At 36.8% G+C, this 14,581-nt stretch overlaps 1 protein-coding gene across 2 annotated transcripts in view; it reads right to left on the minus strand.

Moving 5' to 3' along the window:
• Nucleotides 1–1,369: 1,369 nt before the first annotated feature.
• TBC1D22A (TBC1 domain family member 22A) overlaps nucleotides 1,370–14,581 on the minus strand; it is a 188,521-nt gene continuing 175,309 nt past the window's right edge. For both annotated transcript variants that reach the window (XM_075428719.1, XM_075428720.1), the window contains one exon: nucleotides 1,370–4,589. In XM_075428719.1, the coding sequence (XP_075284834.1) occupies nucleotides 4,461–4,589 (129 nt within the window). In that variant the 3' untranslated portion in view covers nucleotides 1,370–4,460. The remainder of the gene's footprint in view (nucleotides 4,590–14,581) is intronic.

Genomic DNA, 14,581 nt, shown 5'->3' on the forward strand with positions numbered 1-14,581 from the left:
AAGTGTTAAAAGGTTCTTTGATATGGCGTCACAGCAACTTAATTATTTACTCCACTGCTGCCTCAGCTACACTAAGCATAAGGAATTAGATGTGATGCAAGATTTTAGCTTTAATTTATAACAATGCAAATGATGGAATTAAATTGCTCAGGAACGTCACTCTCCATCATACAGTGATTAGAAGCACTCGAGCTGGAGTTCCTTCCTACGGCACAGCTGCCTGCTTGAGTGATTGCTGGACTGGGAGCTTTCCCACCTCGCCTCCTTTTCCCATCTTCAAGGAATTTAAAGCACTACAAAGCACTTACCTTCCTCCCCACTCTGTTTTCAAAAAGCAAGTGACCTGAAGCATGGATCAGATCTCTAGAAAGTCCTTTCTGTTGCACTTCACATTTGTATCTGCAGGATATCTGCCCAGGACATAAGATAGATATCCATAACTGCTTTTGTACAAGAAAATCAACAAACAAATAGCTTTCATTTGTATCTCCCAGCACGTTCTTTGTCAGACCTTGTGACCTTTCCTCCATCTTCCTGATCTCTTCTGCTTTTGAAAAAGTAATTTGAAAAATCTCCTCTTGCTGATTTTCTGCAGGACCTTCAGAAGATTATAGCAGATGAAGAAACACAAATTTCATTCCAGGTGAGAAATCAGCTTGATAACAATTCATCATCACTCAAGCATGTAACAAAAAGGTTGCCCATCACATCACTATGTCTCTTTTCCCTTGAATGCTGTGCATAGTTTCAAACAGAGAAGTTATTAATTTTTGCCTTCCATATAACCAGGCTAGTATATTTTTTCACCAGACTCATCTGGATTATTGGAAGTCTCCCACTAGCTTCCTTCACATAAGAAACTTGAGCTTCCCGTATCTACAGGACATCTCTACTTGGTTGTTAATCTACTTAAATCATTGTTAAGTCTCCAGATCTTATTGATGCTATCACTACCTTTTACTGTTTCCCCCCACGGAGCTGAAGCTTCCACTCCTCCTTCACCTCCAGAGATGTACAGAGTTCCTTACCTCCTTTGTTTGCTTTGCCCTGATTTGCTCCACCTGCCCCTCGGTTTAATTCTGCTGTAGTGTCAAATTTCTCTTCATATGGTTTTTGCAGAAAATGCTCAGTACCTTGTATGTGTATGGTATATGCAGAGACACACTTTTGGAAGTTGTCTGTCATATTGACTTGCAAATCTACAAGGACAGAGAGTTGCAGAAACGTAACTGAGAACAGAGGTTTTGCTACTGCATTTGCTCTTGTGATACAGGGTTTTGAGACCGTAAAACATAAACACACCAAAAACATGCTTTGATGTAGTATGCAATGTGCTTGACGAAAACAGCAAGAAAAGCTTTCCACTCTATGTAGCACTTCATAAATATGCATTTATTTCCTCATCTTTCATCAGTATTACAGTTTTAACTAGTGCCTCAGTGTTAATATTTGCCAGAAGCTTACAATGGAACTTCAGATACTTCTATTATGTAGTTCTGAAGCTAAAAACAAATTCATGGGCCTTTCCATAAGGAACAGAGAAAAAAAACACAAAACTAATTTCTTTTACCATATTACAGAGTTACATAAGATTTCAATTTAATTTCTATCCTACTCCACGTACTGTATTTACATAGTTAACTAATGTGTTTATTATTTACATTTTTCAAATACTGTAGTCATAAATCTTTTTATATTGTAAATTCTTGTTTTAAATTTTTATTACAGAAATTCTTTAACACGCATTTTAGACATTACAATTTCAATATTTCACACGAGTTCTAGGAAGTTACTGCCTGGTTTCACTAGTGATGTGTCAAGATGCTTCCTTCATAAGAAAATACACATTACAAAGGAATTTTAGAATATTTAGAGTCTTGAATTTTTTTTTAAAAAGTTCATGGGATGTAATAATGATAACGTTATTTCCTTTTATATGTAATATATTGTTTGGAATAACATTTTACCTGAGATGTGGAATTGTTAAATGTAAGGTGTTGTTTTTTCAAATAAAATGAAGTATTTTATGTAAACCTTAAAGTACTGAAAATTTTACAGAAATGTTGGCTTTCTATTTACTGAAAACGATTCCTACCTGTACAGATATATAGATGTTATTTATATATCTATATCTTTTTTTCCAGAAAAGTCTATAGCTACATAAATAAGCATTGTTACTGTATCAGGAAACTTCCCACTATCCGTAAAAAGCAATGTGCTCAAGTACAATATTCATCTTCTGACACAGACACAATAGTAAATGTGACCTCTAATGGTAACACTTTCTTCCAAGGGAAGTAAGAGGTACCTGTCGAATTTGGAAGACGTGGCAGACAACTTATGTGGACCCGATGAAGGAAATTTTACATATCCAGCCCCATAAATGTTATGCAGGAGCATCTGACACAGCAGACGACTTTGGGCCAACTTTCCATGTTACATGTAACTACCTAAATAACATCTTAATAGAAAAAAGTTAATTATAGTAAACCCTTACAACATTGTACATTTAATGCTGTGTGTCTTCTCTTGTTACAATAACATGCATTTCTATTAACAAATGATTGTAGCTACTAAGTTTAAAGCAAATGGTCATAAATTTCAGGTTCTTTTATTCTGTTATTGGTAGATATTCTGTTAGGCACAATATGACATTCTCTGTAAACATAAATTTCGACACATTAGATAAATGCAGCAATCTAGGAGGCCTGAACTTGTATCCATTGCAACTGAAAAGCCCAGCTGACACGTTCAGTGGAACAGAAATGCACTCTAGTCACCAAACACTCCTGCTTCTGAATTAATTTGGGTTTTCTCTCTTCTACCAAAGATTTTATACAACTTTAAAATACAGAGTTAATAATCACATGTTGGGAAGAATGTATTTTATTCTATTTACCCTGAAACTCCTAATTATTATAAAATCAGTGTCAACAACTAAGGCCCCTAAAACAAGTAATGTAACTAACACATCTAGAAAGCTTTCTTCAAAACATGTATCTACGTATTTTTAAGAACTTGAAAATAATCTTCCAATAAGTCACAAGAGAAAACCTCTCGAAGATCTTTTATTTCCCAAACCTCAAAGTGCACTACACTTTTCGTGCAATGTTTTGCAGCTGGAAAACTGAACTGAGGAACAACAATTCTGGGCCTCCAGTATATTGCTTATTGCTACTCTCACCCTTAACAACCGTATGCGTAGGGTAGGCACAAATCAGTATCAGTTATTTACATCGAACAGAGCAACATCAGAATTATTCTCTGAAAAGATTTCCTGAAAATAAATAGTGCACTTAAATTATGTATGTTTTAAGAAATTATCCAGTATCCCATGATTATATGAAGAAACATTCATTTCATTCTATAAAGTCGTAGAGGATTTTTTTTTCTGCTAATGACGCAAGACTGATCTGACTATACAGTTACTGTTACTGTTATTGGGAACTATCTTCTTGCTTCCTCTGAATAATCAGAAAAAAAGTGTTAAATTATTTAATAAATAAGCTTTGGGAAGATATATTAATTTCCTTTTTCTAACATGCTAGAAATGGATAATAAGGCAACAATTGAGATAAAAATATATCTTGCTTTGTACATCAAGCTTCTTAATATTACTGTTTCTTAAAAGTGAACTTTTATGCTGAAAAATTGAAAGGCCTTGAAAGAAAAACTTTAATTACTTTGACAAGACCACATCCTCTATTTCATTCAATACCTTAAAACCACTCCAAAATATATATGGAGAGATTTATTTTAGTGTTATAGATGGCTCTTCGGCTTTAAGTAACTCCTTTGTATGGCTAAAAAGCTTCTACAGCACCCTGCAAGACTGAGTAATGTTTAGAAAATGCCACCAATTTCCACTGCAGCCTTCTATATTTTTCTATTATTGAAGTATTCTAACCTAATTCTATGGGAAAAACAACAGATGGTGTGCGAATATCAGTGCCTTCTGAGTTATAACCAGACCACAAAACAAAAGGCCTTGCTGTCTCATATGGTCTTTACTACTACGAAAAGTTCTTTTTTTCCACTCAAGGTAAATAACTTTTGCTGACCATAACTGGCTGATAAAGTCACATCAGGTGACACTGAAGAAATGACAAAATCATTCCATAAGTAGTTTTAACTCTTAGGCACATAAAATTGCTCACATTTATTAGGCAGACAGCAATTCTCCTAATTAGAGAAGTGGAAAAAATAAGAAAATTATGTGATAGACTTCTGAACTCATTTTTCATGCTGAGCAAGAAAGTTCACTTTTAAGTTCATTCAATGCTCAATATCCTGCTTTGTCCATTTCTTTGGTATTCTGTTCTCATTCTGCAAATTCTAACAGAACTTTAACGGTCGTCTTAATTCACATGAAAGAGCAATGAGCTGAAAGCACAACCAGAATAACAGATGCCATAATACTGCAGAACACATTGGTCTTAATGATTTCGGACTCTTTATATTCATTTCTTGTAATGATTGGGGGCATCCGCAAATGCAAATTTCAGTCTGTAGGCTTCTGCTAGGAGTACACTAATTTCTTCATTTCCCCAGTGTACCGTGGGTAAATTTTGTAAAAATATCAGCAATTCCTAGATGGAAAGAAAAAAAAGAAATAAATATAGTTTTTCAGATATTAGTGTAATTGCAATGTATTACTTATACAATGATTATTTATAAGCAATCACTCATGTAGCACCTCAGTACCCCAAACAAACCTGAGAACCCATTAAGTTTAGTGATTTTCCTGTAAGTTTTATAGAAATATTTGCTATTCGATCTTTCAGTTCAGAAACCAGCTATTAATTGTAGCTGAACTATGTTTATTTTCTAGTGTTGAGAAAAAAAAAACTAAAAAAAATAAAAGACAGCGTGAACTCTGTTGCTCTGCAAATACTGCAAGTGAAAGAAACTTACTGCCCAAGCATGTAAATTCTATGTACCCGCACTTGCTCCATGTGGTTAATCCACTACTGGTGCCCTCAAGAACAGATGGAGACCCCTTGTTGTACTCAGACAAACAAGAACTCACACGCAAGGCATCAGACCCATCTTGTTAGACTTCTAAGAGGTCAATAGTGTTAGTATATCCATTTTATAGCTGGTAATTGAGACGCAATGCTCTTGAGTATTGGAGTCACTAGAAACTACTAGAAATTTAATACTGAGCTCTGTAAGTCCAAAAAGGTTTAACACAAGACCCAGCCATCTTTTAGATTTGCCATATTTCCTACATTATTTTAGCACCTTGATACTTTTTACACACTCGCCAGTTCCAACCAGTCTATGGAAGTTTTCACATATCATTTTGCATACGGTTCTTTAAATATTCCAAATGTATCTTCCACATTTATGATCTTCAACTTACTTTCAGTTTGTAATGTCTGTTTCCCAGATCATTTCAATATCCCCATTCTAGGTATGAAAAAAAGGAATACCCACACTTCCTCTTTAATGAGATACACAATATTGATCTAATTTTTAATAGCTTATATATTTTTGTAATCTCTTTATCAGGTGGGTAAGAGGCAGACAGCTACAGATAGAGCAAAGTTGCTGACTACACTGCAGAAGTGCTAACATTCTCTTCCCTAATCAGTCTTTTCATATGCAAACATGAAGAATATTTGATGCCTTCTGGTGCTGCTGTTTACTAGGTATGCCTTGTGCATAGTACAGCAAACAACAGTTCAGTTGCTTAATTATATAGCAGTACAGAAAAAATTAATCAATAAAAGTAACTTCAAATTATAAGCTGAATTTAATGTGAAAAGGCCCTAAAATGTGGATTCCTGCTTTTATAGGGCATATGTTTTATTGTAGCAACATGGTATCAGCAAATATGCCCAATCTCCTGTTGGGCAAAATTCTGTGATTGCAGCTCTAGGCTGAACTGTGGTGCACAGGACCAAACCCCACTGATTGCACTTTGAAGGATCCTTTAAAATGGTTACTTGAAAAATGTTTGCTTCCTATCCCATCACTGAATGATCAAAAGAGTACTATTTCATCTATTTGTGTTGATGCCTATCCAAGATATTGCTGTTCTCCAGGGCATGGAGTTATGCAACCGGATACATTCTCCAAATTAGGGTTTGATCACTACATCTTGGACTTTTGATAAAAACCTCCCAGTCACTTTTCCTCTTCCTTGATATTATGGGGAGAAGTATCTGACACTGATGCAAAGACAAGCTACTTTTCTATTTATACATGACAAATTATATAACAAATTATTAATTCAGTCAGTTGCAGTCAACTCCCACCTCAATTCTTGGCCATCGTTTCCCACTCTTTTCTGGTTTCTTGTCCCAAAATATTTTTCTACAGGTTAGTTTTTCTTCTCTCTTGTATTACGTTTAGGCACAATTCATTTCCAAGCAGCCTAAGGCCAGGAATAGAGGTAACAAGGAGCTCCTTGGGACAGCGCCTGTCTGTTCAGTTCTGATGACAGCACCAAAATCCACCACAACCCACAGCAGCGCACAGCTTCAAATCCTCATCTGTGTGCCGAAACTTGTCAGCTGAGAGAGGACTCTTTGGAAGATCAGCTACTGCAAATTCTCTCCCGAGTTCATGCAAACGGCAATTTTATAAGGCTTATAAATTTGACCAAACTTGGGAAGTCAGTCTGTTTTTTCAAATAAATGGTGACCCAAAAGGTGAACAAACCCTCAAACGTAATGCAAAAGCCACCCTAGGCCAAACACGAAGTTCATGTTTTACATTTTCCAAAGAAAAGGTCACCTGGAGGATCCTCTGCCTCACGCTTTTAATTGCTTTGACAAAAACATTCCTTAAAGTTTAAGCTGTAGCAAAGCAACAAAAAGGAAGGCTTTGGATGAGTTACATCACAACAAATTGAATGGGGAATTTTATGATGGGACTTATAAGGCAATCTTAGGAATGAGTGCAACTGTTAAGCCTGCGTGTGTCTTCTAGGTGATCTATTTTTTCAGAAAAAATGCAGACAATTTGTGCACATTTGTATATATGCATACATTTGTGAGCATGTGCATATGTATATTTTTGCATGAATATGTTCATTAAGACTTTTTCTGAAGAGAAGGAATAAGTAAGCAGGAATGCAATTAAAACCACAGCCATGATCCTGCTATAAATCAGAATCCTCAATATCATACATAAATACACAGTGAAATTCTTCTTCTTTGTAAGAGTCTTGTTTGCCTTGTCGCACCTTCTCCCTCCTCTGCAGCTGCTTTCATGGAAGATGGCTGTAGCAGCCCTTAGCAAGGATTCTGTGATTTCAGGAAACCACGAAGAGCGGAAATGAACATGAAATTATTTTGTATGTATGAGAGTTATTTTGGCTTCATCTATTTCCCAGTCTTGCTATACTGGTTCTTGTAATATGAAACAAGAAAGGATAGAAGCTGAGCAGTACTATATATCTAATAATGAATAATAAGTAGCAATACAACAGAGTTAGCATGAGAATATCTCTATTACACTTGAGAGAGCACATTTTTAATGAAGTGTTATACAATTGCCAAAATCCCACTCTTTTTTTTTTATTTCTATCTACTTACTTGACAGTTATGCTGATAACTGTAATTAATAAATTAGCAGTGCAGAGTAGGAAGGTTGTGTGGAGGGATGATAAATGCCTACCTCCACGGAAGTCTTTTTTCCTTTTACAGAAGTAACTTTCAACCAGCTGCAAGACACAGCAGTTAATACAGTGAGTTTTGTGAATTTAGCTCTTTCACTGTTTGCAGTGCCAAGACTTTGCTGGGTCAGACTTCTGGTACAAACTGGTACAAATGATTCATACTACTTGAGCAGTGCTCTGGCTCTCCTTTGGGCTACTGTTCAAATAAATTTGGCCTAAACCAATCCTCCAGCCACTGGAGGACCCTCAGTCTTCTAGCTGAGGGCTAGCTCTTGTACTTTGTAGAACATTACCTGTTGCAGCCAACACCTGCCTGTACTGAGGGTACTGTTCAGCTATTCATCAGCCAGCGAACGAAAGCTGACCTGGCCCACCACAAGATCAGAAAGCAGGAGTCTGCACTGGTCACACATTTGTCCACTGCTTTGATATTTCTGTGGCAACAGTACACATTTTTCAAACTAGAAAATGTTGCTACATGTTTGTGAAACACAGATAATTCTTGTAGATGAATGAATTCTGCTTGTATATTCAGTTTTGACGGTAAGGTGATCATACTGTATACGCTTACCAGAAAATGATTACAAAAATATAGTTTATTGTCTTCATGCCTTCTACATAGCAGTCACTTTTACAAATATCTGACTGCTCAATGATTAAAAAAGGAAGTAAAATAACAGCCATTCATATGAATTTTGTTACATTTACCTTTCCAAAGCACTTAAGGTGCATTATCTTACAGGACAAACCACATTTCTCTAAAACAAATTTACAGTTCTAGAGGTTTGTTGGAAACGACCCATGGAGAACCAGACAAAACACACCATTTTTCTCCCAGGGGACAAGGCACAACAGCAGGAGAAATCAGGTGCTCCAGGCTGTGCTCCAGGCATAAGGATGGAAAATGCAAACCATTCAACCTTACGCTCTTCGTTAAACATGCAAAGACTACATCTTCAATATCCACACTATATGAAATTCAATACGCAGCTAAAATCTGAAATAGGATTACTGGTGAAGAAGTAGTTTAATATTTCTGTGATTAATTGCAAACTTAATATTCTTATCACAATTCAATATATAAATAAATAGCAGAGTAATCTATTGACTGTCCAAGTCCATTTCTGTTTGAGTGGGCATTTTGCCACTGTTACCAACAGACAAGACTAATTCCTTAACTGTTCATCAAAGTCTAAAACTGATACTGGCTAGTGAATATGTGTTATAAATCCAAGTGAAGTAACTGGCCAAAGACACACTCCTTGAGTGATTTTCTAAAGATAAGGCTTATCTTCCTGTAATCTACTAAAGAGCTTCAAAACTGGCCCAGAGACAAATAAATCTTACATCTTGTTAAAGTAGAACTTGTCAAAAACCCTACTCAAGAAAATTTTATTTTCTTTATACTGTTAAAGAAAATCATGCTTAATTTATTGCTATTGGAAGAATTGTTTGAAAACAACAAAACAACAAAAAACCCCAAACAAAACTTCAAAAAACAGTCTTCGGATTTGAAGAAACGTACAAACATATACTACTTAATATTTAAAAGATCACATGACAAGCTTATCTAAAACTGCTCAACTTCGCATTTTACACTCACAAAAGAGCAAAGTTGACTACAGGTGACTCAAGAATATTAATTTATTTTTAATTATTATTCTTATTTTTTCTCCAACAGATAAAGCAAGAACCGCTAGACTCCATGTGCAAATAAGACATCCACGCTGTTTAAATTTATTGTCCTATTCACGTTCAGAACTAAAATATCAGACATTCTTTGAAATATGATTCATGAACTTGAATTAAAATTTACCGTAAGAAAAAAAACCATTGTTGATAAACTGCTAGGCATATTTCAGAAAACTGAGTCCAAAAAGCAACATTTGTAAAATACTCCTGCAAGAATTTTATTTTCTGTTTAAACGACACTGTGATGCCACCTGGCTGAGGAACCAGAGCAGCCTGTAGATCATCAGTAGAATCAGGGTTTCCAAAATCCCATCCAATGTTTGTTTATATTTTGGCCGCATCCACAACAAACATACTCCAAGTTACACCCTTTGCATTTGGTAAACCGAGAGCCCTGGGTTCACTGGGCTCTTGCTGCCCTGGATGTCCACATTGACCTCTGGAACGAGGGGCCGGGCCAGCACAGCTCCAGCTCGTACGGGCCTGTACTGTGGAAAGGCATCGACAACCTCCCTCCCTCCTCGCCATGCAGGCAGGAGCAGGTTTCCTCCTGACTGCGGAAGAGCCACAGGTATCTGAGGTATGGACAACCAGCAGTTGGTTCCTCATATATGGAATAACTTTGTTAAATTAAAACAAACAAACAAGGTAACATACAACACAACACCACCCCACCTCTCCCAATTAATCCCTGTTTGCTTTTACCTCTGCTTAAAATCTAAAGAAAAATAAGAGTATTTTCAAAGTGTTAAAAACTTGAACGTTGCAGGGAAGGAAATAACGGTCTGATTCCTCTCCTGCCTCAGTCTTGACTGACCAAGTCTGGTCTGAGAAACCACAAGTCTCCACGTGCAGGAGCAGCAGCTGGGGGAAGAGGTACTACCCATAGCAGAGGATCAAGGTGCTGCTTGCATTTGCTCCTCCTCCACACCAAGTTACAAGGAAAAGTGAAGAGAGAGTGTGAGAAACCGGTGGGTCTTTTTAGCTGGAAGAAGAGAAGGCTCAGGTAGGATCTAACAGCAAGTTTTCCACTACGTAGTGTGAGGGTTATAAAGAAGAAAGATGGGCCAAGAGGCAACAGTAACTAGTTGAAGCTAAGTTATCGTAAGAAAAAAGCCCTTCACCACGCGGGTGCTTGAGCAGCAGTCTCTGCAGGAGACCGCAGAACCTGTCCGCTGGGACTTCCACAACTCGCCTGGACAAGCCCCTGAACAAGCTGCTCCAGCTCTGATGCTAGCCTGGCTTTCAGCAGCCGATTGCACCGCGGACCCCCCTTCCACACTGAAACTTTCCAGTAGTTTATTTTTTTAAAGGATATGGGAATAATTAGAAAAGAAATCCAAAAGCACAACAAAAAACTGCTAAACATATTTACACATTCAGTGCATTTTAGGAAACAATAAAGTTGTTTCCTAACAAGCAGAAGGATGTATGATTTTTATTTGGAATCAAAGGATATAGAGGGCTGGGGTAGCAGTGTTGCTGGGTCACACTACGAATAAATTAAAAATCTATATGCCAAACTGATTTCTTCACATGGCAAAAGATCTAAGCATGAAGTAATTAATAGCCTTTGTAAGAGATTTCTGGTTTATGTTGATGTATTTAAACCACAATTCTGCAATAATTCTTCAGCACATTTGAAATTCAACATTTTTGATACCAAACAAAGAACTTGTTTTATACAATCTCACTCATTGTATTTCCACTACTTTAACTGCATTTGGATTTACATGATACTCTACACATGTGATTTTGTAAGATATGCTAAAATACATTAAAACACTGTATGTATCATGCTTAACCATGCTACAATACATAAAGCATGTTTAAACACTCAGAAGCAGCTGTACAGAATATACTTTTAAAGTACATGTACTTTCAAAATGTCATTTTCCTTAGATAAATTAGCTCGTATTCAAGAACTATCCTATTCACTATGTAATCAGAACAAGACAGGGGTAAACTTGCTGCAAGTGATGTGGTACAGAAGCACCTTTAGAAGCACGGAAAGTAAAAGTATGAGGTCTATGCTTTAAACACCACAGTAATAAGATCTGGGAGTAATACTGACAGTTAAACAATCACTGTTGTCAGATATAACATTATTCTTGAGGGAAAAAAATCTTATCATGTAAGATCCGATACATATATCTAAAAGAAAATACTAGACTACAAGACAGATATCTCAAAAAGATGATTCCCAAAGCCCTTATTCCTCAATTTCCTCTAAAATCAAAATGGTCAAGGTCTGTTCCTTGTAAACTAAATAAAAACTGAATACTAATAAAACTTCACAAAACACACTTTTAATAATTATTAAAAAGTCATCCGTCTCTTTTTCTTCACTGAGACTATAACCCAATGAAATTGCAGCTCATTAAAATAATCTTAAAGAAAAAACAAAATCCAGAAGCAAAAGAAAGCAAATTTGATCCTGTTTTGAAACCTGGTTCATTAGCAAATCCCCTTATAGTATGAAGTCCACTATAATCCCTTTAATCCATAAAGTTTTTAGCTTAAGATTTGCTAATAATACTGGTTAGTTGGTAATGGCTATCTATAGCTATTATGCTATTTATTGCCACCCCCACTCTGACTCCAGATGTGGATCTTGAAGGAAGGAATGACAAAACCAATTATAGAACAAATAACACGCTGACAGTTAACAAAACACAAAAATGTTATTCTAATGAGCAGAGAACAAAGGTCTCTTCAGTGATAATCAAAGCAATTTACTGACTTTGAAAACTCCATTCAGATTTCTTTGCGTGAATTATTGACAAAGTTCAACTGCAGGGGTTTTTTTAACAGAAGAAACTTAACAGAACATAAAAACCAGTAATAGAATTGTGGTTTTATTTCTAGCTAATATAAAAATGGCAACAACTAAAGTTAAAATCAAACTTGAACATACTGAGGAAATTAATAGAGTTAGTTTTTGATGTCAAAACTGAGAACTGGTCTATTAATTTAACAAATAAAGGCAGTCCTAAAATACAGTATTTTTCAACGAGAGTTGTTAATCCTTCCTGCTGCTAACTGCAATGTAATTATGGTCTGAGTACTTCTGGTCTACCACAGCTCTATTTTGTACTGATAGGCAGAACCTGCAATCTTTTATGATCATGAACTTTTCAATATTATTCTTTAGGACTGCATATAACTAACTCAAAGGTAAATTAACTTTATATGTAATCTTTCATTATTTAATACAGAACTGCTAACAGCTATATTTTGAATAAGAGCTGTATCTGTTACACACTATGCACACATATAAAACACTGCAAAATTTATGCTGACAATTTGATTAAATGTCTTCTTTATGAGAGTTATTTGTACTTTGAAAAGTTGCGCTTGAAATTTTAGAACATAGCACTTACCGTTAAAGAACTAATGAAGTGAAATACTACTAAAATTTATTTAGAGAAATTATTGAGACAAGCTAAGGAGGAAATCAACTATTGCCAGAAAAAATGCTCATTTACCTTTTCAGATAATATAAAAGAGTAATAAACCATATGCATACATTCAAAGAATTCTGAACTTTTTCATGATTTTACAGGAAATCATATAACTTGGTGCCAGAGATAGCCAGAATTGGTCAACGAGTCAAAATTTTTTTTCCAACCAGATCTAACCACTATACAGGCAGGGGAAATACTTAATATAGGAATGACCTAATTCCTATTTCCTTCACAACATTCTTTGTCACTTGCTCATATATGGGATTGTCGAGTGTGAAGGAGAAGGTGGCACGAACAGCTAGTACCAAGTGGACACCCTGTCTGTGGCCTCGGTCCCTCGCCTGCGCGGCAGAGCGAAGCAGACAGACAGACGTGCCACAGCTACTGCCCGGCTGCGGCCCTGTAACAACTGCAGTGGCCGGGCTGGCAACGCGCTGTGCAGTGCTCACCTCTAATCCTCTTCCCAGATACTCAGGACGAAGGATACCCGCCGCTTTGGGATTCAGCCAAGCTCAGTCCAAAGCCTTCCCCTTCAGCCTGCCATTAAGGTAGCAGCAAACGCACCGGCTGGTAACGTGAAAGCACGGGTCCAGCGCACGTTGCACAGCCCAGCTGACCTTATTCAGATGCCTCAGAGCTACCCTGCTCTCTGCCCCTCACTGCTGACACATAACTCGCCAAATAAGTTGGGCTCTAGCTTTGAGACAAGTTCTCTTTTCCTTCTTGAGTTGTCTTTTGTTTCTTGAGTACTGTTCTTCCTCTTTCCGTGCACTCCGCAATATTCCCTATGTTGCTGCCATTTCTTATTTCTCCAGCTGTCCTAACCTGCTACACGGAGTTGCAAATAATGAGCTGTACTTCTGGAGTGCTGTGCATCTTATTAATTACCTATGTCTTAGAGAAAACATTTCTCTCCTGTTGGGCACAGCTGGAATTGAGAAAACTAAGATTTCAAAATCTAATATTAAGCAGACAGTAGGAACAGGTCACCTACTGCAGTTTAAGAAATACTTGCTGCAGATACTGGTGAAGAGGTGTGAGTGGACCTGGATCCATCCACGGTACAGCTGAGCTCCTGCACGGCTTCCTGAGCACGGGAAGGGAGTGCAGTGCAGGCAGCGATGGGGGAGACAGCACAAAACAGCCCGGGCTGGATACTGGATGCAGTAATGCCCTCCTCCTTCTCATAATTTCAAAGATTATGGGTGAATCTAAACTTTGGTAAGCAGAAGATGGGTAAACACTGGTTTACCTATGCTAAATAGTATGAGTATTTAAGCCTGCATGGGACACAGTCTGAAGGATTTAGGAGACACACGTTCTTGACAAGTCATAGATCAGTGTCACTCAAGAACCCCCACCTTGAACATGAAAGTTCACATCCCATCCCGTGGCAGTTTAGAGAAAACAAAGAAACAAACCCCCAGTATTTGCCAAAATAACAAACATTCAACTTCATAAATTCAATATAAAATTTGATTTTATTACTTGTACTTTTCTTTATTGCACATTACTTAAATTACGCATGTAGAATTTTTTGAAAGGGTTATTAATCCTTTCCAAAGAATGGCCTATTAAACAATCATTCTTATTTATCTTAATTTTGACCTTTCTTTCATACACCACAACATATTAACCAACAGACCATAGCATAGAGATCACAGAACAATACGAAACTAACTACAGGAAAAAAGGTTATTCAGAGTTCTAACTAGACTTCTTGCATCTTAAAATGGATACTTTTAAAAAAAATCTAATTAGGTTAAAGGTTAATTTCTCCTGCTATCAGCTT

Source organism: Opisthocomus hoazin, chromosome 8 (assembly GCF_030867145.1).
Source record: "Opisthocomus hoazin isolate bOpiHoa1 chromosome 8, bOpiHoa1.hap1, whole genome shotgun sequence".
Taxonomy (NCBI): domain Eukaryota; kingdom Metazoa; phylum Chordata; class Aves; order Opisthocomiformes; family Opisthocomidae; genus Opisthocomus; species Opisthocomus hoazin.